The 26172-nt window shown below is 36.6% G+C and overlaps 4 protein-coding genes and 1 pseudogene across 7 annotated transcripts; 2 read left to right on the top strand and 3 right to left on the bottom strand.

The window, feature by feature from the left end:
- The first annotated feature begins 1695 nt into the window (after window positions 1-1695).
- LOC142542581 (protein INCREASED PETAL GROWTH ANISOTROPY 1-like) lies at window positions 1696-5849 on the top strand. The gene is made up of 6 exons (XM_075649296.1): window positions 1696-3225; window positions 3582-3713; window positions 3816-3997; window positions 4084-4195; window positions 4833-4967; window positions 5090-5849. Exons 1-6 carry the CDS (start codon window positions 1927-1929, stop codon window positions 5219-5221), a joined length of 1992 nt encoding a protein of 663 aa, XP_075505411.1. The 5' UTR covers window positions 1696-1926; the 3' UTR covers window positions 5222-5849.
- On the bottom strand, window positions 5651-7714 carry LOC142542582 (protein trichome birefringence-like 38). The gene is given in 6 exon segments (XM_075649297.1): window positions 5651-6016; window positions 6018-6042; window positions 6245-6403; window positions 6562-6737; window positions 6994-7165; window positions 7346-7714. Coding segments are annotated over 6 exon segments (1104 nt in total). The 5' UTR covers window positions 7651-7714; the 3' UTR covers window positions 5651-5749.
- A 2123-nt stretch (window positions 7715-9837) lies between these two features.
- LOC142542580 (UBP1-associated protein 2C-like) lies at window positions 9838-13859 on the bottom strand. Of its 4 annotated transcripts, XM_075649295.1 has the most exons (3): window positions 12815-13858; window positions 12558-12775; window positions 11629-11906 (listed from the first exon to the last, which is right to left on the bottom strand). In XM_075649295.1, exons 1-2 carry the CDS (start codon window positions 13768-13770, stop codon window positions 12559-12561), a joined length of 1173 nt encoding a protein of 390 aa, XP_075505410.1. In that variant the 5' UTR covers window positions 13771-13858; the 3' UTR covers window positions 11629-11906; window position 12558. The 4 variants fall into 4 exon arrangements, with proteins under 4 accessions (XP_075505409.1, XP_075505408.1, XP_075505410.1 ...); XM_075649294.1 differs by lacking the exon at window positions 11629-11906 and adding an exon at window positions 9838-10497 and having other exon boundaries at window positions 12558-13859; XM_075649293.1 differs by lacking the exon at window positions 11629-11906 and adding an exon at window positions 9841-10492 and having other exon boundaries at window positions 12558-13859.
- A 3756-nt stretch (window positions 13860-17615) lies between these two features.
- On the top strand, window positions 17616-18786 carry LOC142542579 (heavy metal-associated isoprenylated plant protein 28-like). The gene is made up of 3 exons (XM_075649290.1): window positions 17616-17728; window positions 17950-18025; window positions 18293-18786. The coding sequence occupies exons 1-3, from the start codon at window positions 17723-17725 to the stop codon at window positions 18706-18708; spliced, it is 498 nt and encodes a 165-aa protein (XP_075505405.1). The 5' UTR covers window positions 17616-17722; the 3' UTR covers window positions 18709-18786.
- A 139-nt stretch (window positions 18787-18925) lies between these two features.
- On the bottom strand, window positions 18926-25569 carry LOC142541347 (protein SCAR1-like; annotated as a pseudogene).
- Window positions 25570-26172: the final 603 nt, after the last annotated feature.

The following is a 26172-nucleotide window of genomic DNA, read 5'->3' as shown; positions in this document are numbered from 1 at the left end:
AAATTATTTGCCATTCTCCACCTGTATTCCTAAATTAGATCTAATGGTCACACACTGATAAGTTTAATATATATTTCGCTTTTTTTCTCGTACGAGTCAAGTATATCAATATATATGAAATCATCATATCCCATGTATCTTTTATGAAATGATCTAATTGCACTTTATTTTGGAAATGTAAACGTTTGATTTAAATTTTAAAAAAGATTATATTTATAAATCATTAGGAAAAACAGAAAATCTAGTTATCTAAATCGTCATGTTTTATATTTTAGTCATCTAATTTATTAAAGTTGTGTTTTAGTGTAGTTGCATTTGTTTGTTATAGTCCTATTTCATCGTAGCGCTGACGTGACACTAGAAATATTGGTGTGATATCGAAAATGATGATCTATCAATCATCATGTCAACGTTTATGACTAGAAATGTCTAAAAACCAAAGTTTCATTACTATAACACGAATTTGCCAAATTATAAGTGGAAGAGAAAACATGACAAAAATTATAGTTATCATATATCATACATAATTCATCCTCTTATCCCAAGATTCAAACGATTTCATAATAAACATGTTAAACAAATTTTATGTTCGAGTTTTAAAAAAAGTCAAAAACTTGTGTGAGACGGTCTCTCACATGTCGTATTTTGTGAGACGGATATCTTATTTGGGTCAATTCTACCGATATTCACAATAAAAATAATACTATTAGCACGAAAAGTAATAATTTTAAAAAATATATAATTTAAACTGTATTAACCCCTTTATTTATTTTCGGTTCTCATTTTTTAGTTTTAGCTATAAATTGCTTAACATTATTTTGATGTAATAAGAAATTTCCACTCTATTAAAAAATTTATAACTCTATTCTTCTTTTTTCCCCAATTAATCAATTAGTCGATTCAAGTATGGTAAGTGAGTCCAAGAGTTGTTACCTTGTATTACAATACAAATTATAGTACATGTGGGAGGGATACCTACCGAATTCAAGAACTTTGCTAAGGTGAAACTCACCCTTTATAAAATGCTAGATATTCACGCACTGTTTCGTGTGACTAAAAATAGCAAAAGATATACATGTAAAGGAAAAAATTTGTGTGAGACGGATATTTTATTTGGGTCATCCATGAAATAATATTATTTTTTATGCTAAAAATATTACTTTTTATTGTGAATATCGGTAGGGTTGATCTGTCTCACAAATAAAGATTCGTGGGACCGTTTCACAGGAGACCTACTCATATATAAAACGCTTTAAAAATCATTCGGCATATTATATTACATTATATATAGAAATTTTGTAAGACAATCTTACTAATCTTTATTCATGTGATGCGTCAACTATGCTTATATTTACAATAAAACATAGAATATCAGTCTCACGAAATTGATTCATGAGACCGTCTAATCTCACTTTTTTATGTGTATATATTATAAATCTCATTATCAAGGGGTCAAAGTCAAACTCGGGACATAATCATAATTCAATTCGAATTACCCACTTTAAATTAAAAAAAGCCCACGATATTATATACCAAGATCTCGGGTTGGGTCGAATCAAGTTATCGAGATTCTACAATTCGACCGTTAGAAGGACCTTTCGATTTTCTAAATTATTTAACGTTTTCAAGATTCGAGTACGTTTAAGTTTTTAACAAATTCAATTCTTACAACTACAGTCCAAGCATGAAAAGAGACAAAAGCAAAGTTCAACTTCGGAGTGAGCGCGTGAACATCACCCGCAGTGGACACGTTCGAAGAAATAAGAACGACTCCAGTTTTTCTACATGCCCAGTACACATATATACAGATAACGAGAAAGTGACCCAATGAAGTCTGGTCCTTCTCTATACAGATTTCGAATAATGGCGCTGTAAAAATTTCAATGTAAGAGCGATAAGGTGAGTTTTCTTTGAGAAGAAGCGATAATGGTGGCTGGGAAAGTAAAAGTTGCGATGGGCTTGCAGAAATCGCCGGCGAATACGAAGATAAATCCTGATGTCTCCCCTAAGACACCATCGATATCCACACCAAGCTCAGCTAAGCAGCAGCAAGCGCAGAAGGGATCCAACGTCTCCAACTCACGTTCTTTCGGTGTTTACTTCCCACGCGCCTCCGCCCAGGTGCAGCCTCGGCCTCCAGACGTCGCCGATCTCCTCCGTCTCGTGGAAGAACTACGAGAACGAGAGTCCCGCTTGAAAACAGAAATTTTGGAGCACAAACTGCTTAAAGAGTCCGTTGCCATTGTTCCTGTGCTTGAGAGCGAGATTTTGAGCAAGAATTCAGAACTCGAACGATCCGGTAAGAAAATCGATTGCTTGGCAACGGAAAATGAACGACTCAGGGATGAGAATGAGTATCTACACATGCAACTCACCAAACAAAACCAGAAGTATGAGGCAAAAATCAAATCCATGCAGGCTGATTTATCCGATATCAAGAAAGCAGTTGAAGAAAGAGAGCGGGAGCAAGAAAAGGCGTCATCTTCATCAACCACTACGAGGTTTAACGATGCGGCGTATAATCATAAATCTAGTGCCACAACAAAATTCTTGAGAAAATGCATGACTCAAAATAGTATTAACTTGGGTGGTTTCGAAACTGGTACGATTACTTCGAAGCCAGAAATTGAGATAAAGAAAGAGGTAAATATTGGTGCCATGGAGATTTCTGAAAGACCGAGGCATTCTCGGAGTAATTCTGAAGAAATTCCAGACGTTTCCGATGGGTTAATGGGGCTGAGACCCCGCGTTCCTCGTGTTCCTAAGCCGCCACCGAGGCCATCCGCCTCAATCTCGTCATCATCATCTTCTTCTTCCTATCTATTATCTTCTTCTATGTCTTCGCCTTCGTATGGTTCTTTATCCGAATCAGCTGACCGCGCGTTGGCGGAGATTTCCAACATCCCTCCTCCGCCACCGCCGCCTCCTCCTCCGGTGAAAGTTTCTTCACTGAGAGGTCCACCACCACCTCCTCCTCCACCACGTTCGAAAGCTGCGCCACCTCCTCCGCCGCCTCCTCCGAAAGGGGAAACAAGGCCTGTCCAGGCTAAAGTTAGAAGGGTCCCGGAGGTTGTCGAATTTTACCATTCCCTTATGAGGAGGGACACTTATTCGAGGCGGGATCCCGGGGGCGGAGGTGGTGGCTGCGTCGATACCCAGGCGGCTGGAGCTGCCGCCAAGGATATGATAGGGGAGATTGCGAACCGTTCTTCCCATTTACTGGCAGTAAGCTTTACAATATTTACCATATTCTTCATTGTGTGATAGTTTATTTACTCCTGCCACTGAATTATACCAAGCTGGCGCTGACAATGACCGGCCCTGGTGCGCTTTTACTTGGAATTTTGCTGGATTACTTCCAAAATATGACAGGGACTACTTAGATTCTAAATCCTAATTGGTAATACAAAAAATTTAAAAATTGAATGAAACCACGAGGACATTTATGAAAATTTAATGTTGTTTTCATTGTGCCAATGAATTCAAATATTACCTTTAATAGTTTTAAAGGACATATTACTGATCAAGAAAGACTAAATCTTTATCTTATGACGATTGTTTTAAATTATTTTAAATAACAGATTAAGACAGATGTGGAAACTCAAGGGGATTTCATCAGCTTTTTGATTAAAGAAGTTGAAGGCGCGGCCTTCACAGATATTGAAGATGTAGTGCCTTTTGTTAAATGGCTTGATGACGAGCTCTCTTTCTTGGTACATATTTTCAATATTTTTATTGTAATCTGTGGCATTTCTTTATATTCTATTTTTGGGTTATTTTTGGTATGCTTTGTGATCTAGATTGTCTTTGATCAGGTTGATGAAAGGGCGGTTTTGAAGCACTTTGAATGGCCTGAGCAGAAGGCAGATGTTTTAAGAGAAGCAGCATTCGGGTACTGTGATTTGAAAAAGCTCGAATCCGAAGCCTCGACATTTCGAGATGATCCCAGACAACCTTGTTCTCATGCTCTCAAGAAAATGCAGTCTTTGTTTGAGAAGTAAACCTTAATGAGTACTACCTTTTTCATTTAATTCGTCTGGATTATTTTGTTTTTAGATTCAAATGGTTGAAATATTGTAACAGATTTGAGCATGGAGTATATAACTTGTCAAGAATGAGAGAATCAGCTATGAAACGATACAAAGCCTTTCAAATTCCTATGAACTGGATGCTAGACACCGGTTATGTCAGCCAGGTAAAATTCATCTTTTCTTGAATTAAAACATATGAAACTAGCTGCAAACTTTCTACCAAGAGATATTTTCTGGTTTTGAATCCACCAGGTTTTATATAAATGCTAATCCACAGTGATTGGATGAATCTGTGATTTATCTGCCTTTTGAATTCTAACTTTGTCTAGTGCTCTCAAGTCATTTGAATTATTGGATGATTCTAGCTCACTTGAATCCTCTGGTAACACAATCATGTCAAATTCAGGATCGACTAAGAAGAAACACAGCGGGGTAATTTTTCACCGCAAGAACATGAAAAGTTTGGTTTTTATTTTTTTTTCTCTGGGCTAATCAATTTATTAGCTGATTAGATATAAGCTGATTAGATATAAAGTCTGTGTGGTGGTCCCTTTTAGGTTATCTTTACGACCATAAAGTTGTGGAAGCAAAGGCAACTGCATGGAGAGGGCACAACCTGCCAAGTCTTTATTAAAATAAACTCAATTTTATTAAAATAAATTGAAGTTATGTGACAAAAGGGATGGAGAGATTTTTCCTTTTTTTTTTTGCCCACTCTTGTTTTCCTTTTCTCTATTTATTACTTTATTGAATTCGTCCCTCCACTTTCGGTCACTTACTCACGGTCTCCTATAACTGCAGATCAAGCTGGCATCAGTGAAACTGGCCATGAAGTACATGAAAAGGATATCGGCTGAGCTCGAAATGATTTGGGGCAGTCCAGAAGAAGAAGAGCTTATTCTTCAAGGTGTAAAATTTGCGTTCCGGGTTCATCAGGTACATAAATTCTTGCGTCTTTACATACATCTTTTATAAAAAAAACTTAATGTTTTTCATTGATCAAAGAAAACTTTAAAATGCTTTTTGTAATCTCTTATAGCTGTTTTTGGGTTTCTTAGTTTGCGGGTGGTTTTGATGTGGAGACAATGAAAGCATTTCAAGAACTGAGGGATAAAGCTCGATCCTGCAACGTGCAATACCATAATCAGCATCAACAGAAGCTTGTTTACAGGTCCTCTGTTTCTTACTGATCTGCAGAAAATCAGCTTCAGAACTGATACCCCTACCACACTTCTTCTTGTAAAAAATTGGATATAAACGACCATCTGTGAATACACTTGCGGGAATTTCGGAAATTTTCTCTGAGAAGATTGAATGTGATCCGTTAGAATCTAATCCGTAATACAGTTACTGTTCCCGCATTGTTAATCTTTGTTCTCTATGTTAGATCAAAGATGGAAATGAAACTACAAATTTGTCTCGGGCCCCTTCACTTGTTGAATGCATTATGAAACTTAACGATTTGAAGTACCTTCAAACTCTTTTTCCAGTACATATCCGACCGAATATTCAAAATCAATCTTGAATATATGAGCATGTTGGATATAAGAGTTGTCTGAAAAGGCCTTGTTCCTGGACATCCAAAACTGCTCTGATTATTTTTCACAAAGCTTGTAAGGTGTTCAAATTTGAGCATTTTGAGATTTGATGTAAATTACATAATGTATAGACTTGATCCAATAACACCCCAATTTTTTAAAATAAAACAATCTTAATAGTCACGCAGTGAGAGCTGCATATAGTAACTGGTTCCAAGTATCTGGCAATCCAGGGAGGCACCAATGGCTGCAATCGACCCCCGAATGAGTACCACCGTAGGCTGAAGGATGAGCATCTTTTCTCAACTGTGATAATGTTGTAATGTCTAGTAAATACACCGGTTTTGAGATTCCGGCCAGTACTTTCTTGACAACATCTACCTGCGGGGGTGTACCTCCTGGGTATGATGACCCTGTCAATGGTTGTCGTTCGGCCGTAGCAGTTTTTTGATCCTGACTTCCAGTCCTTACCCCTATAAGTAAATTTTTATGCAGATTCAAGAAGTGAATATGATTGTAGGAAATGGCGAGATTCATGAATTTATCAAAGGAAGCGGCTTTAATATATTTCAGAACGACAAAATCTCCGGTTAAGAGATTTTTTTAAAAAAAAGCGAATGTTTTTATTCCAAAGAAAGACGACTAGTTTTGCTCGTCTCTACATTACTTGATTACCGATAGTGAGTTGGAGAAATTCCTTGGAAAAAAACTTGGGTCTTTGTAGGATCAACGTTAAGATCAACCCAACGAGCCCAAGTCGTCAAACCTTTGTAAAACGCCGTCAAACGATCCATGTCTTTACTTATGGTGGAACCATCTTGTATATAATCCCATCTGCAAGCAAATAGCAACATTCACATGTTGCATAGGAATATATAACAAGCATTCAACCGATACAACAGATGATTTATCTCCCAATAACATACTTTCCATTACTTTCGGTGTTTTGTCAGTAGAAATTAAAGTTAGAAAAGAATAAAAGTGATGCATACGGTTGTTTTTTGCCTTTGTGTGTCCACCAATGCCATGTATTGAATAAAAGCACATCCATTCCTTTCCATGCATTTCCTTGTTGAATGGAGTCCAATTTCAATACTCTCCCAATGCTTTCTCGAGTTATGTCTACTAAATATGTGGAATGGTATAATAATAACGTAACCCCGTAGTCCTACAATTAAAGAAAAAGGAATAAGTATAAATGTTCGTTTACTTGATTGGCTTAAAGGATTATACATAATTTAAGCAACGAAAAATGAGCATACCGATGGATGATATTTCAGTATTATCAGTGTTAACTAAGAATTTTCAAATAAAGGCCTAGATCAAGAAGCATAACGGATCATGACCCATTAAATTTTTGAATGGGTACCCGTTCCGTTCGACTGGAAATTAGTTGACTTCGAAACAGAATGCAACTTTGATACCTGAAACGTAGCAGAAGAAAGCGAATCACGTCTAAGGAAGGAGATCTTAGTATTGGGGACGGATGCATGGAGCATACAGGCTAGAGATTCCCACTGATTCAAACTCAATGAATCGCCCACAAACATAATCTTTTTCCCCCTCCAACTCTCCAACAATCCCACCCCATCAAATCTGCAGAGAATCAAGCATCAAGATTACATTAAAAAAGGTTGAGATTTCATATTAATACTATATTTTCAGTTCTTGTATCAGATAGAACTAGCCGTTTCTGTGAAAAGAACGGGGATTGTTACTAACAAAGCTATAAATGAAGGTGTAACAATGAAGAACAAGCACTCTACTGTGCGTTACCTGGGCAAGGTGCAGGCATCTGGTACCCAAGAAAACTTGAGGAATTCTTTATCTGGGCGACCATATTTTATGCAGTTGAAATCTGGGTCTATAAACGGGCATGATGAGGATTCGTAGAAGGGATTCGAATCATCGACAACCCATTTTCCCTGAAAGAAATTGCAGCCGCTCGCTAGCCGTCTTTCTTCGGGAGTGGTGAAATTATTTTGCAGCTCTGAGCTAGCACCTGGCGCTTGTAGCAGCAGCGGCATAAAGACAAAAACCAGGACTTCAACAAGCCAGAGTTGGTACCCGGTATTCGCCATGATGGCAGGCTTGGTTATAACTAAGCAATTATCAAGAAATGTTACATTGAAATCCGTCCACACCTCGGCATTATATAGTAATGATAAAAAAATCATTTGAGATTGTTTGTTAATTATATTAAGTCAAGATCGAGCTCGACAATTTAATCAAATCAAACTCAAGCCTGAGAATATTCGATTCGTAGACACGCAAACATGTTTGTTAATAGGCTCACGAGCTCGGGCTCAGCTTGTTTAGGTGGCTTGTAAGCTCGACCTCTAGCTCGGCTTGTTTATGTATTTTTAGTTGTTATATTTGTCGTTTTGATTATTTATGAATAAATTTACACTCTTATGTTTGATTTAAAATTAGTTCATAGATATATTTAATTTTTAACAAGTTCGAATCAAGCTCAAATTCGAGCTCAATTGTATGTTTTACGGAGCTCGAAACCGAGTTCGAGCTCAAGTTAGGCTTGTTAAGTAGATAAACGAGTTATTAATAAACCGAAGTCGAGCATGTCTTGATTAACATCATAAACGAGCTGTTAAAGAGCCGAACTTGAGCTTTTCGCGAACTTAGTAATTTCAAGACAAATCGAGCTCGAGCCTCTATCAATCTTAAACGAATCAAGTTCGAGCCTGATACTGTTTGACTTAGTTTGGATCGTTTACATCTCTAATAGTGATAATCAGACATTAAATTTAAAATATACATAAAATCATAATTATTTGCTATAATATAACCCAAGTACAAGCATTCTAGCTAGTAAAAGATTTACGAGTATGTAAAAATTGAATATTTGACAAGGGTCTAGCATTGAAATGTACCTTGCATTAATTATGTTTTCTATCGGTTAACTCTAGAGAATGTTGAAAATAATTACATTTTCAAGTGCCTTTAAAAACAACAAATCTACAATTTGAGATATTACACCTAATTATTTGGTTGTTACCCTAAATTCATAGGCTGTGGTACATAAAAATGGTCCAAACTGTTGTTTTGCACTTTCTGAACACTTTGTATTGATTTCATTACATCATCACATATTGTATTGACAAAAGCGCACGTAACCATCATTATCCAACTAACACAACAATTATGTAAAAGTGATAGCTGACAGTTAATTAAAGGTTTAAAATGTCAGACTATGGCCCAACATTGAATTCTTTAACTATGGGCCACACTCTCTTCGTTGGATGTTTGTTTGTACAGGAGGGTCACAATCCTATTTTTATTTTTATATCAATTTTGTAAAACGAATATTTAAAATTATCCTATTAATAAAAAAAAATTATTTTTTATACTAAAATATCACTTTTACTTAAAATATGAATTGAATTTGTGCGTGTAAATAAATAGTTACGGCCCAATACATCACAGCGTGTGTCTATTACATTTAAGTAGGATGGGTTCCTTTTTCTTTAAAGGTGTGGGCAAGTATTACATATTTTTTTAATGGAGCTTCGTAATCCATTCATAAATGTAGTATGCAAGAACGTTCTATTAGGGGAAAAAAAACAAATAAAGGCAAACTCGGACCACATGAGCGCTAGCTGTCTATCATTCGAAAAGGATAAGAAACAATTTCAAATTATCAAGTAATCAATTGATTAAGTCATTTCCACAACAACTAAACCATCCAAAGACAATTCATCTTGTAAACTCACGTCATCACGTCAATCTAAACTTTAATCAATTCGCATGTGCTCCTAGCACCCTCCAAAGACATTCATGTTTCCATGCTCATTTGATTCGTCACATTTTCTATTTGAATCCAATCTGACTAAATATACTTGAATTAGAGAAAATATCCAATTTACAAAAAAAAAATCCCGACCGAGTTCAGATTGGGTACCGGAAACCCGGATCCCAATGCCTACATCTATATTAAATCCAAGAAACAACTAAATTTATACTCTATTTTGATATATCTAATTCTCAACATAATCATAAAAAAAATACAAAATAGTTCAATCTAAAAACTTCTGTTACAAAATTGACTTCAGCTAATTATTTTAGGTCACATATTCCTAGTAAAGTTCCTTCTCGTCATCAAATAATGTAGCACTATTGATATATTTTTTAGATTTGAGTCTTTATATAAAATAAACAAAAAATAATAAAACAAAATTTGTTAAATGATATAGCATGCTATATTATTATGAGAATAGAATTAAAATATATTTATTTGCATCGTTCCAGATTTTACAATTATAAAACCATGCAGATACATTTGCCTATGTATATATATAGACACACACACACACACACACACACACACACACTAGTATTAATTAGAACCCCCTAAAGCGTCGGGTACGCTGTACTGGATATGGGTCAGGTCCCATGAGACATATTCGTACCCGTTAGGACACAACGTAATACACAGCCCGACTCAATATGGTCTTTAAAACCGTATAAATGACATCCGATAGTAAATAACCTTATACTTCAATTCTTATACAGGAGCTTTGCCACCGTACTATAGCCCAAAAGATAACCATATCTTAAAGGGTGCAAACAGTTGTGGATGAACGAATGAACACGACCCACCTGTTGATCAAAACATCTCTCCTTATCTTCCATTCAGGCGCCTATCACTTTCATGATACACGGCGCGCAGGGATTAGCATTAATTACTCCATTCAATCCCAGTCTCCTTGGATATGAGCAATGAATCACCTCGACCATCAATATGCAGAAGGGGGGAAATGCATGCAAAGTCGAGTGAAGAGCAACAATCTTACCTCAGAACCATACGGCAGACATTGCTGCAATGCTGCCAAATCAGGCCAGGGCTTCTTTTCAGCTATATCTTTAGGGGATTTCACAGAGAAAAAACCAACCTTGCAGCCTTCCCTATACTTATAAATCAAGTATGTTGTCTTTGAGAAATGATAAGTTAAAACATAATCTCATGGTGTCAAGGAATGCCAAAAAAAAAAAAAGACACGCAAGGAATCAACTTCCAACACCTCGAAAATTTTCAAGTTAACAATGAGTAACCAGTAGAGACAAGATATGCATACACTACCATTTATGTCATTTTAGAATCTTGCTCGATATTATCAGATACATACAAATTATATTAGTAAAGCGAGACAATTTACTAACTTGACAAAAATAATTACACAAAATATTAGTAGTAGAAACGTGTTTAAACAGTAGCCTCAATATTAAATACGAAGCAACGCAAGATTAAAGTGAACCCCTAACCCCAAAAACAATTGAATGTCTTTACAGAAAGCCAGATATCATTATACTTGATAAAACTCAAGACAAGATAGAAAGATAAATTTTAAAAATGGGTAAATCTTAATAACTTTGGGACCAGGAATGCTTTTAATTTATGCAAAGTACAAAAATATGCTTTTGACACCAATGAAAAAATTAGAACTTATGAATACACAACTATTTGAAAGGAAGAGCAACTATAGTATTCTAAAACCATATGTTGTACATGTAGATCAACATTCTTTTTAGGCCAAACCACTTTATTTCTTAGAATAAAAAGCTCAAAAGTATTCACATATTGTTCTGAATCAACTACAGAGTCAACAAGTGCCAGAATCTTTCTCCCTCAACTACATCAAGCACTTCGCAACCATTTTCAACACAAAATAATGATATATAGTTTGAGGTTCCTACAGTTTCAGAATTTCAAGAAGTGCCCTAAAACCAAGACAAGAAGAGTAAAGAAAGTTTTCCAAGGAGAACTACAACCTGCCACTATATGATCGAGAGAGTGGAAATCATTTAGACCACATAATTTATCTAGCCACTCAAAAGATTACAGAGTAACCATATAATGAAAAGACTATCACCCATGTCAGCATCAAAATTTGGAATCACCGACTTTCACCAATCGCAAGAGGCATAGGCTAATTCAGATATCCCAGCACCATCTCTAAGGCCATAATTATGCAGAAAAAATAAAGCCACCAACTAAAGTACAATCATGGAAAGCTAGATAAAAATATAGAAGATAAATAAAGTGTATGTAACAGCTAAAATAACAAGGCAAAACCAAACAATTTAAGAAAAATTCAGTCACTTATCAAATTTGAAATTACAAAGCAACATTTCAAGTAAAAACTTCGAGCTCATCCTAGCGAAATAGACATTTAATCCACAACTTTATTGGAGCACATAGAGATTAAAGCAGCCAAAGATCTACAGCAGTCCATTAATCAGCCAAAGATTTCATAGTCTTGCAATCACGTAATCACCACAACCATTTAAAGCATTTGCGTCCAAGAAGCTGTCAAAATACCTGAACATACACCCACATGTAACTTAATCCATTATTCAAATCAAAACATAAACATGCAATATGTGAATGCATTATTCCACTGACTCGCAGATTACAAACATATATATCAACATTTGAGCATGAAAATGCACTTTACTAAATAAATCTTTCCTTTTTGCTTCTTCATAACCTCTTGTGAGTAAGTGAAGAAAAAGAAGACTTCAGTTGCTATGATGTACAGCTAGAAAGAAGTAGCAATTGTTTCTTAACGTACAATCAGCTGAATTCAAGGAAGCAAGGGAAACAGAATTCCGGGTTACTATGCTCATAAGGAGAAGATTCTCTCCTGAATCTACAAAACCTTCACGTAACCTATTCATAACTTTGTCATGCCATGCAACCTCCAAAGCACATCTTTCTAATTATTGACTGGCTTTGACTTTTAGTTTTGCACAAGGTGGCCAAACAAAAGGTTCAAGTACAGAAACAGGACATATAATCAAGCAGAAACATCTAAAAGAATGTCACAAGCTGGAAATACCATCATTACCAAGCATCATAGCAGAAAATATGCAAACGAGGTTTCAAGAGCGCTTATTGACCCCGTGACATGCAAAATTATGCAAATGGTTACTTTAAGTAGCTCATTAAAAAAATTCAACAAGGAATTACCTCAATAATATGGTGGTGCACCATGATATGAGGGAAACCTGGGCCCAGTTCCAGGCTGGTTCTGATAAGATGGATATGCAGGTTGAAACCCATAATTCCCACCGTCTGGATAGCTTCCTGAGCTCTGCAGCCCATGAGTACTAGGAGGCATTCTGTATCCTCCATTGTTGCTCAGTCCTCCGCCAAACTCCCCTGGAGCAGCCCCATTAACACCACCGCTGTACTGTGATGAACCAGCTCCATACCCACCACCATACCCTTGCCCACCCATAGCAGCATTAAACCCCGTATTTTGATGCATCTGCTGTGGCTGCTGAGACATGTTTGGGCCCTGACCATAGCCCATGTAACCTCCTGTTCCATAGTTCGAAGCAGGCATCCCTTCACCAGGAAAGCCCATGGGACCTGCATTTGGCATTCCAGTGACCATTCCTCCCATGTTAGGCTTCTGCTTCCTATTGTCAGTGGCCAACTTACAAACCAATTGATGACCGTCAATAGTTTTCATAGGATCAACCAACGAAGCCCTCGCTCCCTCTTCAGTCTTATAGACAAAAAAGGCGAAACCCTTAGGCTTACCATTCTGCTTGTCAAAACCTAATGGCCCTTCCTCAATCTCACCATACATTGAAAAGTGAGCCAACAATCTCTCCGAAGTAATCTCAAACGGAATATTACCAACATAAATCTTCCTCGTCGACACATCTACCGAGTGGGAGTTACCTGAACTGCCCGTAGACGCAAGCTGTGTCACCGTGATGCGGCCATCAATCTTCTTGTTCGGATCCTTCAGGGCTAATACAGCAGCATCAATGTGCTTAAATGTCACAAACCCATAACCCTTGGACTTTCCAGTGTTCTTATCAGTAATAACAATACTGTTACCCTCGTCAATTTCTCCGTAGGCAGAGAAAACCTCCCGAAGCTTTTCGGTGGAGGTCTCCCAACCGAGTCCGCGAACAAAGAGCTTCCGCTGTACGGGGTCCGCATCAGCCACTGCGCGCACGGCCTCCAACACGTCAGGGTGACGGACTATTGCGGCGCGAAGGATAGGGAGGATCTGCTCCTTCGTGAAGGGTTCGATTATTTTCTCCGCGTCCTCCGGGGACATACTGGGAGACAGTTGCGCAGAAAAAGTGTCGCAGTTAAGGTCGATGGGTGCGAAATACGCTCCGCCGTTCTCGTCGGCCTTACGTTTCTTGGCAAGATCCATGGGTCAGAATTGATTCCTCACAATTTTACCTAAAACAGATAGAAGGAAGAAGAAACCTCCAAAAATCAATTTCTAGAAAACCCTAACGCGGACCCATATTTATGAAGAGTAATATCTCACCCTCACCGACTTATCTGCCTCCATGGGGGCCGCTTTATTGTTTGGGCCTATGTTATCTTTCTTATTGGGTTAATCTATATTTTCCGGGATGGGCTGCAAGAAAAGTTGTACTTGGGATATTATTATTTCGAATTTAGGACATTTAAAAAAAAAAAAAAAAAAAACTCTTCCTTCCTTGAAAATACACTTGTAAAAAAATAGACAATAAATCTTATGAGGATGTATTTAATGTAGGAGATTTATTGATTTTTAATGATTTTTGTAGATTTTAAAAGTCTAGAGATATTCAATTAATACTTTTGCATATTCTATAGAAGTCTAATGATATTCAAAATAGACTTTCATAGAGTTTTAAAAAGTCAAGTTGTATTCAACATTGACTTTTAAAAATTCTATAAAAGTCTAGAGGTATTCAAATTTTCAATAGACTTTTAATAACTTCATGGAATTCATTAACATACAAACATTAAAGCTTAAGGTACAATTATAAATTGTCAAAAATTGTATTAGATTCAACCCAAAGATTTGGATGGATTTTTAAAACTTCTAACTCATATACAATGTATTTATTTCTCTCTCTGTCGATTCACATCACATCTCTTCCTATCTTCTCTCCTCTCATCTATCACTATCACTCCCTCAAATTTTCGAAATGCGTCTCTATATATATTTTCATCTTTCCTTTCAAATTTTACTTTTTGGCTCATTGTTTATTTAATAATTTTTTTATTTTAATATCATAAAAAATTTTGAATTCTAGAATTGATTTTGTAATTTTTAAATTATAATTTATGCAAATTAATGTAATATTCAATAATAATAAAAGATGATCCAAAAAAATGCCGCTTAATTCTAAATAATTAAATAGCCTTGCAATAACCATGATTTTCTAATTTATTTTTAGCATTCTCAATTAATATGTAAGCTATGCTATTTTTATAAAAAAAATATATCCACACAATGATAAATAATATTTTTTTCACAAGGTTACAGATTAATCAATTGATGTATTTTTAAAAATTTACAAACATACAAACTTACATATATACACATGTAATGATTAAATGATTTAACTTTTAAATAAGTAAATTTATTTATTAATATAAATTTTGAAAAATTATTTCAAACTGAATATATTATATATGTCAATTAATTATTAGTTCATAGAAATTAATAAAAAAAATATGTTATATTAAGTACAAAATGTATAAAATTATTTTTAAAAAATGCACAAAAGTCTATAAAAATCTTGCAAAAAAATCTACATGAGTCCACATAAATCTGTTTATGAATATGTGAGATTCTGTAAAAGTTAATAAAAATCTATCAAATCTATAAAAGTCTATCATTTGAAAAAATCATTAAAAGTCATCAAAACTCTGAATTGAATTTTTCAAGGATAACACCATAGCTTGATCACTGCCCGGCAGGCAAAAGCCTCGACCGGGAATGTCTTGGTGATACTAGCGCAATGGTGATCAAACTGACGGGTGGCCACAGCATCAGCTCCTTCGAGTTTCTTGATCGTCTTATTCGAGACGTATCCGGTAATGTTGGATGTACCCTTTGGCCCTCACAAATTCTCTACTTCAAGAACTTCGGCTAGGGGAAGTAGCCCGGAGGTGCGCCCGAGGAGTGGGAGTCAAATTTTTCAGTAATTACGTAGCAATAGTGCTTGTCTTAGATTTTATGCGTAGTCTCATTTAAAATATTGCATGTGACAATGTACGACTTCATTTGTGTGAGATCACCATATAATTAACAAATCATTTGAAATCCCCCCAAGTCTTTCTTTATATGAAATATACTACACTTATTTAATGCTCGAAAGTGATTTTTTTAATTTGATGTGTGTTCAGATGTTTTTTTAGTGATTTTAAAAGCGTTGAAATTAGAACTTTTCAAAAAGCTCAAATTTGGAGTTATGGATTTTAAAAAATCTTTTATCTATTTATCCAAACACAAAAATCACACATTTTTTATTCAGAAAAAAAAACTTTTAAAAATCAAATTTAAAAAGCATGTTTAAAAGCAAAAGCTTTTAAATCCGAGAGGAGCCTGAATAAAATTACATTCTCTATTTTTATATATAATGGATTGTCGTTTTGAGTTGGACTTTGCTAATTGTGACAAAACCCCGATCTGCTCAACGACATTAAATTACTCTGCTTAGATTAAATCCGCCTACCAAGTATTAAAAGTTATACATATAAGAGCACCCAATATAATGTCAATTTAACATCCCCTCTCCATTGCTAGTCAAAGGCAGTTGGAATATCTAGAAAATGATTTAAATATTGAAAAATATTTTTATTTAATATGAAAAAAATTTAAGATGATTGAGTGGACTGTAGGACCCATAAATAATGAGTTTTAATGTTAAAAAGAATGTGAGTGAAAGATATATGTTGTTATAATAAGTATGAACAAAAACTTGTGTGAGACGGTCTCACGTGTCGTATTTTGTGAGACGGATCTCTTATTTGAGTCATCCATGAAAAAGTATTACTTTTTATGCTAAGAATATTAATTTTTATTTTGAATATCAGTATGGTTGATCCGTTTCACAGATAAAGATTAGTGAGACCGTCTCACAATAGACCTACTCATAAGTATGTAGCAGTGAACCCCACGATTTTTGATGAGTCGGTAACACCCACCATTGCGGATGCCCTAATAAACCATCATGATTATCCAAGAACGGATAATAATTTCTATTGACGTCGAGTTCGGAACCTATTAAGAGAAAATTATGATGAATGGACGTACTGCGTGTTTTATTTTTGAATTGGTGTTGAGTATAGTTTTAGTATGCAACCGAGTTCGGAACCAATATATGATGTCCTGGAAAGGCCCGAGTCATCTTTGTGTTCGGGCAAGAAAAGAGGACAAAAGCAGGACCGGATTCTAAGTTGTTCTCGGGAAACTGTCTAGAGCCCGGGTAGAAGTTAGACAGGGTTCATGTCATCCACCAGGTTTCATCTTCCCCGACCAAGCTTTAGGTCACCCGACCAGGGTTCAGGTCAACCGAACAAGATTCATATCTTTCGAACATGGTTCATCTCACTTAATCACCAGCAAATATCTTTCCAGATCGGGTTCTTTCTCACTTGGGGGATCGCAAGGGGACAGGCCGTCAGTATGAGTCACCATATTTCGAAATCATTAGCTCGAAATCAGTGCCCATGACAAGACCAGAACAGTATGGGTCGTCATGCCATCCGAGCTCTTCCTATTGAACGAAAAATCTTCACCGAAAAAAGTAAACACCTTTGTTCGGTAGATTGTTCACCCAATCTACTCGGACATCAACATATATTGATAATATTTTTTTAAGTTTCAGAATTTTAAGCAAAAAAAAAAAGAGAGAGACCGAACCCGAAAAACCTGTCCCCTCGAAAACCCGACCCTAGCCTCCACTATGTATTGAAATACATTGAAAAATACTCATCTATAAAATTGACCGAATAATCTTACCATATCTTCCATTTATATGTAAGAAAATAAACAAGAAAGCGTGTGTTCCTTACACAAATAGAACAGAGTCGAGACCACAAAGTTACGTCATTACTGTGATTCATTGGTCAATTAATAATTAATTAATCGACACAACTTCGGGGTAATTCCTCATATATTATTTGTATCTCGTCTTTCTTTCTTTCTTTCTTTTTTTTTTTTTTGAAGAAAGTCTTTCTCATCTTTGATTGCATGCTTAAGCAACACACAGCTTGCTCTCCAATTAATTTTCCCTCTGTATATAAAGAACACGAACACTACTTAAATTCATCACAACCCAATATCTTCTTCACTATCATCCAAGTTCACTATAAATATGCCGGTAAGCTCGAGCTCTACTTATTTTTATGATTATGATCAACAATGCGTGCGAGGTTTGTTTTGGATACCTAATCGCGCACATAGTTACTTTAACAAGTTATAATTTACGTTATAGCACATAGTTCGAATAACCAAATATCAAAGTATATTTCTCTTCTAGCACTATTTTGTTAACTGAATCGAGAAAGGCAAGTGACGGGTTTTGAATTTTTGGCCCTTCAGATTGTGGAGATGAGAGTGCACATGGATTGTCCAGGATGCGAGGCCGGAATAAAAAAAGCTCTTTCCAAATTAAAAGGTATTTTATTGAAACACGTGATGGATGTACAATTCATGGAACAGAGTTTGGTGTTGTACCAACAGTGTACACATTATTTTCAAGAAAGGTCTCAGAAACCATATGCACGGCCACCAGTGACCAGTCCGGGTGACGCAAGGCCACCTGTGACACAGGGAAACAATAGAGCATAGCCTTCCATTCTCGTTCTCTAACGGTTGTTCAAACAGGAACAAGAATGCTAGAAATTATGTACCCTTCAATTATAACTAATTGATGGATTTGCAGGAGTGGACAACATTTACATAGACATGAAGACGCAAAAGGTGACAGTGATGGGGTGGGCTGATCAGAAAAAAGTCCTGAAAACTGTGAGAAATACAGGTCGGGTTGCCGAGATCTGGCCATATCCCTACAACCCGGAATACCATGGCTATGCCCACAAGTATTATTTCAGCAACAATAGTTATGACAGCCCAGCTCCGACCAAGAACTTCTACTCTGTACAACGAGGTGGAGGCCATCAATATTTTACGGAGCCTAAGCCATCCTCAGTATACAACTATCACGTGCACGGTTACAACGGGCATGGGCATGGGCATGGGCATGGTTACCACCAGCAGCCACTCTCCTCTGGTCTTGTGGATGAGGGGACTAGATTCATGTTCAGTGATGAGAATGTTCATGGTTGCTCTATTATGTGACCTGTTTTATTTACATTTGGAACAGGGCATGTAATTTATTGAAGTGTACTTGTGGAATATATCATGTATATTTTGTGACTTGAGTTGTATATATGAGTCCTTTGACATAGACCCAACCAGTCGTCTATTACCTTGATCGTTAAGAGACTGACACGAAACAGAAACAGCTGGTTATGAGGCAACTTCATGCCTTCAAGATTGTATTTCAATCTTTTTGGTCAGCCCGCTATGAATGTGGGGATATGCTTTACCACCGATGAAAAAAATCTGAAAACGAAACATAAACAATGCAGAAAATTTTGCAGTAAATTGAACTGAAGAGGATGGCGTCATTGAAATTCACATGAGACCTACAAATCAATTACACAAGGAAATGGACTTAATTACAACTAGGTATCACAGATCTGCCTAATCTGGAAAACCAAAACTTCATGGCTTAGACCATTTTACTAGCATGTCATGCCAGATGAAAACTCAAGTGTCACCCCAGTTACTATCACCTTCCCCGTCATCACTTCCAACAACCTTAATTGCCAACAAAGACACACAGAAATGCACAAACACGGTTAATAGCAAATTCATCTAACTATTTCTGTGTACCACAAAGACAGAGAGATTATAGATACCTGGCGAATTGCATTCACCTTCCGAAGAATGGCTGACATGTGGACATTAGAGGTGGGCTCCCCATATTTTGATTTACCGATTACAGTTGGTCTCAGATTCAATGACTGGAGCCACGAAACAAAGGTATACAGACCGGTGAGTTTTTTTTTAATTGCATAATCCAATGGTTCCTTTACTCATCAAATGGACTTGCATAAGTATTTTTTTGGAAGAAGGGGAGTGATCTTTTTACTATCCTAACTCATACACTTAATCAGTAGAATTATCTTTCTCCATAATATCTGATTATTAGATAATAAAAAAACCATCTTAATATAAACGCAAAGTATTCACTCTCTATCTAAGCTAAGACCTCCTCTAAAGGCTATACAAAGTTGAATAACTGAAAATTAGATGTTATTCGTTTAGATAATTGTTTGAAATGTTAGTTTTAGATAGGATTTATTTTAAACTTCAGATCAGATTAGATCAGATAGCATCTTTATGTTATCTTAGTTGGGCTGAATTCCTATAAAGCAATTGTAATGAATCAGAATTTTTTCTTTCCTTTATTGTTTCTCATATACGACACAAATAGAAACATAAAATCGTATAAACTACACTGAAATCTCTAGACAACTCAGAGCTACATCTCAAATAAAGTACAGTTTGTTTACAAGCAATATTGATACTGTTATCCCCTCATAGAGTGACGTGATGTAAGCTTTTATCTCTGTACTATTAGTTTTACATGTGATATTTGGCTTTATGTAAACACTGCTTAGCTACTGAAGCTGGATCGTAAGGAATAGAAGGCATGCAGGTTCAACATTTCTACTTGTGTCTACATAGCAAACGCAGATGAGTTTAATCAAATATTTAATACATGATTTATCTATTAAAATTAAATAGGAAATTTGTCCACTTAAGAACTTACTTTGGATCGAATTAGATGCAAAAAATCTTTCTTTTCATATATGCCCTTGAGCTGATTAGCTTCTCTTCGTCGATTGAATGTCGGCAACTCCAATTGCTGCTTAAGAAGAATATAGATCATCAAATGAAGACAGTTAAATGGGTATCTGTACAACTGTTCCATTTATCTCCCGCATGTAGTCAAAAGTGTGTGCGGGTGGGTGGGAGTGGGGGTGGGAGGAGTATCCGGGATATAACACCTTGCTTTCTTGCATTTTTGCACTCTCAATATCTTGATATTGATTGAAGGGAGCAGGCTTAGGTTGTTGAGAAGTTGTCAATGCCGAAAAGTTAAGATCAAAGTCAAAACAGGATCCTTCGATAACTACTTCTCTCTTGCCTTCTTTATCATCAAGATGGGACTCTATACCCTGCAATTGCGCTGGAGCTGGAGTAACAGTAGGTGTACCCTGTGGCTCCACAGTATCCTTTGAATTGACATATTTTCTTGGTTCCTCCGTGAATGATTGATTTTGACGTTCCCAATTTCGAAAATCAAATGAACAGCCAGAATTTTGTCCATCATATTCAACTCAAGGAAAATGAAGTCCATGTTGGATCTCTTCATGGCTTCTACCATTTCCCTGGTCTGTTGCAGCAGATCGTGTCAAGGAGATTCTCTGAAGCTCATCATACAATCCAAGGTCTTTGCCACAATGTAATTGGCCAGACTCCCACTGCACGGAATTTGACTCAGATTGATGACTAAGACGATCATCTGTCGAAGAAGAAGAAGATCTACAGAATGTGTCATCTGAGTCTGAACCAATGTTTTGCTGTATAATGGATATCTCTGGGACCAGCTGAAAAGAAGAAAAGATATCTCGGCTGGTTTCATGATTAATATTTCTGTTGGGAAATTTTAGTTTTAGCTTGGAAGTCTCAACACCGTCTATTGGCTGAAATGATATTTTTAGGTGCCCAAGCGGAGGAGATGAAGAAGGTGACAATATAGAAGATTCACAGCCAAACAAACTTTTAGCATGACTAGAAATTTTTTTATATGCAACACTTTGATTATGGTTCCGCTTCAAAAATCCAGAATTTCGGTAGCCGGAAGGGCAGGAGTTATCTTCTCTACCATGAAACAGTATTATGTTAGATCCAGTAGTTTGAAATCTATCGCCGAGGTCAGCAATTCGAGCTGAGCTCCTGCTATTTTCTTCGCCCTTTTTGGCAGCTTGGAACATTGAATTAGCAGGAAGAGAACTTCCAGGTGCCATTGCCATTGCTTTGATAGAACTAGCATTATTAGGAGTTTGTGAATAGCTAGTTATTCCAAGCTTGATTCCTAAATCAGCAGGTGAGATTTTGCAAGATGGTTTTCTAAAATGTGTGCCACTTTCTCGAAGTTCCTGACACATAAAGCTTTGAGTATCAAGGCCTGTTTCAAAATTTTTGAACGTCTCTATTTGATTTGGATCCTGTGAATCTTTATCCCCACAATGCAGACTAGATATATGAATTTCTTCGTCTTGGGGAATACCATTTTTTACATTGAGATCTGGCGGTTTTGAAGGCTCGAGTCCTAACAACCGACCATTAGTCCAAAACATGACAGAAGTAACATCTGAAATTTTTATTGGAGGTTTCTGACGCGCAGGTCTGCCTGTTCGATTGATCATTGGAACACCAGAGTTGTCATCCCTGAAAGAGCAAAGTGAAGTGCTTGCAACAGAATCTTCATTTGCGATGCCATCAATTTTAACAGTCTCAAAAGAATCAACACCCGGCATACTGCTTAGATTCAACGACTCTGCAGCCCTTTGAGCTGGCAATAAAACCTTCTCCACTGAAGAAGAGGAATCAAATACATCTTTGACAGCCACTGGATTATTATAATAATATTGTGCAGAGATGGATTTTGGAGACTTTGAACTGAGGTTATGCCCACTACTATCATTGTATATTGAACTATTGACCAGACCATCGGATTCAGAATAGGATGAATGACATTCTGAATCATATTTTCCTATCTCCAGTTCATTGTCTACTTCTTTTCCCCCCAACTTGGAAAAATGTTCTATTTCTTGTCTTTTCATGCACTCTATTTGATTATCAAATTCAATGGTGTTTGTTGCATCCATTAAACAGTCTGTTTCACTTTCAACTTCATCAAGGTGGACCTCATCAGGTTCCATCGCTGGCAGAGCTTCACTAGAAGGCTGACCATCCATTTTTCCAACTGTTTCAAAATTTAAAGAGGTGTCACCAAGAGTTTCTACTACATACTTTGGGGAAAACGATTCTTGATTTCTATCATGGTAATATTTCTGTGTCAGGTCACAATCATGCTCTTGTGCTTCTATCTTTTCGTCCCAAGTAATAGAAGGTGAACTACAGCCTGCTTGGTCTTGTGACGGATTGATCTGAATATAATCATAAGCAACAGTATTTTTTTCCTGGAGGAAAATGTAGTCTAAGAATTCATCATCAACGTAGTGCCTCTTCACGGGAGAAGAAATGGATTCTCGTGACCCTGGTTCTTCTGTTTGCACAGAGTGACTTGGATGGAAATCACTCTCACTGTAAGTTGACCCATTTCTCAGGTCTAAACTTGATTGGTCATCCAAATCGGACATTGTTTGAGTAGTAGTATTACCAACATTGAGTTGAGTGACCTGCTTTCTGCAAAATTCAAAATTCACAGGTTTAGTCCTCACCACCTAAAATGGGTAAATTTTGGCATTAAACAATCCAATTCACATGTCAGTTGACATGCACCTGCCATTGTGATGGGAAAGCGATGCCCCTTGAGCTAGTTCTCCATTCCTGGCCCACAACTTTTTTTTCTGTTGAAGTTTCACGACCTCAGTCCAATAGGCTGATAAGAAAGTTGGAAGGGAAAAAAATATTGCATAGCACGTATCTTGAGCCGAAAACCCAAGAAAAAAAGGAGCACACTCCAAAGGCCAGAACGCAAACATCAGTTTTAATCATTTCATAGAAATCAGAATCATAAACTTCAGACCTTTCTCGTATACTTAAGATTTTGTGAGCCAAAGCAAGTTCTAACTAGAGTTATTTCAGACGCACGGGTATGTAGGGCTTGCTGATACATAGAAATTTATCTAAATCTAAAACAGTGTGTCCTTGGTAGCAGTTCTGCGGCATGAAGCAGAAACATGTGTTCTTCAAACAGCTTAAGCGTGTTCTTTGGTATGTCTTAATGTTGAATTCTTCAACTCTTTTTTAACATAATACCTTAATTCTGAGACGTTTCTTATCGTGGCTTGTTTCGCCAGATGCCACCGATTCTCTCTTGAATAAATTTGGATCTGAATACCTTTTCAGGCATGATCCAGGGCCACCAGGGTCAAACCTATAAAAAGAAAAATCATTATGCAAATGGAGGAGCAGAAAGATCATCATAATCTTAAGCGCTGCCAATACCTGTCAAGCAGTTGTAGTAGGGGAGGGATACGACAGTCTTCGTAAGAGTTCATGATAAATTGAGGTATATCACTGTATACAAAATGATTTTGGTCACACTGGATATGAACTTGCCAGTTAGAACCTGCAAACATTTTTCTCATAAAGACTCAAAATACGAAAAAAATTATACCATAAAGACCAACACTCCATCCACCTCAAAATTCAATAAACAGACCAAAAGGCACCTGGCTGTGAGTAATGGCAAAGTGAAAGGAGATGTGACTGATACAATCTGAACAACAAGGGTGTAAAAAAATAAAGTTAGGATCACAATTATACCAGTTGTATATAAGCAAAGTGCAAGTGGCTCCTCTGTGCAAGAACAACCTTCTCCAGTGGAGAAAGTGCAGATTCAATTTGTTTCATGCGGCCTCTCAAATTATGGCTTCTCGAAGACATAACCATCACTTCTTCCTGCAACCCAAGAAAAACTTCTGCAGCAAATCTACCACATGCAGCGTTTGTATTTCAATTAACAATCTGGTATGAAAATTTCGACAAATGAAGATAATAAACAACAGCATCACTCGAGAACATTTATTTTTAATGAACCAGGGGCTTCTGCAGATTAACTATCATAGATATATTAAAAATAACATTTTAGGACCCTTTCATTCATGCAATTGAATGAAAATTGAAAATTAAAGATCAAAAACAGTATGAACCATAAAAAATAGTTAAATACGCATGTTTAAAGCCAACTTTAACTATCGTCGAAAAAAAAAGAAAAAAAAGCCAACTTTAACTCAAAACCTTAAGCCAACGAGTGTCACATCCATCAATTCGTATTAAAGCCTTTTCTCTGTAACATGTGATCCTTATAGTGACATCATCAAGAAGCACAACAGACTTATTTTATCTTCTCTTATGCCCTCACCCAAAATACTTACAAATAATAGAGTCACAATTTATCCTTTTCAGCCCAATACGTGAAGATTACGCGGTGCAAGTATGATGTCTTTTTACCAGAGTCCCACGACACTCATTTCCAATTTCGAATACAATTTTTGCAGCACAATCATATGCCGCTTTATAGAGCAATATATTATTTCTCAATGTACGAAATTAGCAATTTGGTTGTGTTTCTCACTACTATACAGAAGCTATAATACCTAGAATCGAACCCCAGGCAACGTATTGAAATAGAAATCATGAACCCAACTCTACGACCATTAAAATCTCCAAACATCAACAATAGAGTGCAATTTAAGAGGCATACAGACAGAATTGAGGAATAACATACTCGGCGAGATCCCCGAGCTGACGTAAGACGCCGGAGAGACCAGCGACCGTGACGCCATCAAGAATCTCCTTCAGGTCTTCCTTGTTCGCCTCCCTGTACAGCTCCTGTACTCCGAGTTCATAACAATGCTTCACCTCAACTCTCACCAACGGCATCGTTTTACGTACAATTCACGCGCATTCGATAAACGACAAAAACAACCTCAATCTACTCTAAATCTTTGCGAGTGACTGTCTAATAGACTAAATCTATACTGTCTTGGAAATGAACGAAATGCTGATAATGAAAAGAACTAACGACGACAAATAAGTAGCCAGAAAATTAGGTAGGGGGAGGATTTCAGTAGCTGAACTGCCGAGAGAGTGATACACACACACACACACACAGAGATATATGTGTGTGTGAGTGTGTACAAGCACTTTACCATCTATGCGTGAGTGAGAGAGAGAAAAAGCCAATGCTAGACAATCCCGGAAGCCATTGGAGCAGCTTGAGCTCGAGGTTTGTCCGGTGACAGTTGAAGTTGAAAGGACATAAATGGGCCTGGGATTCTGTGGCGCGAACCTTGGACCATTGTGAAATGACAGCATATGAATCCCACTTGTAGATTCGTCACCGCGCAATTAATTAGATTTTATCTCGTTTTGGAGGGAATTATTATTATTATTATTATCCGTATTATTATCCGTATTATTAAATTATTATTATATACAATATTTTTTAAAGATAGAAAATAGCTTTACGTCGAATAAATTTAAAGTTGGAAGAATTAAAAGGTATATAAAACTCAAAACGGAATTTTTCATGTGTTAGAAGAGGCGTTGTATGGCCCGAAACAATCTAGGCCGCAAGAGAGACTCTTAAGCGCCTTCTGTTGCGTAAAAGAGGCTTCTAAGCGCTTCTTTGTGCCTTGAAATTTTCCAGGTGGTGAGAGAGGCATCTGTAAAGTGTCGTTTGACAGTGCTGTTTGACAAAAATTTCGCGTTCTCGTGGATCTTTATCATCAAAATGTGTTAGTTATATTTTTGAGATTTATGACATGAATATTGATCTGTCTGAATGCATTAACATACTATATGTCAAAATAATTTCAATTTTGAGATAATCAAATAAAAAAAGAGTATTTGCATTCATATTGAACTATGTCTTCTTCTTTCTTCTCAAAATAGAGTTTGCTTCATTTTTTTGGCTATGAAACTCGTGAT

The sequence above is a fragment of the Primulina tabacum genome, chromosome 4, assembly GCF_025594145.1.
Source record: "Primulina tabacum isolate GXHZ01 chromosome 4, ASM2559414v2, whole genome shotgun sequence".
Classification (NCBI taxonomy): Eukaryota; Viridiplantae; Streptophyta; class Magnoliopsida; order Lamiales; family Gesneriaceae; genus Primulina; species Primulina tabacum.
The sequence above is the reverse complement of the archived record's forward strand: the minus strand, read 5'-3'. Positions and strand labels throughout refer to the sequence as shown.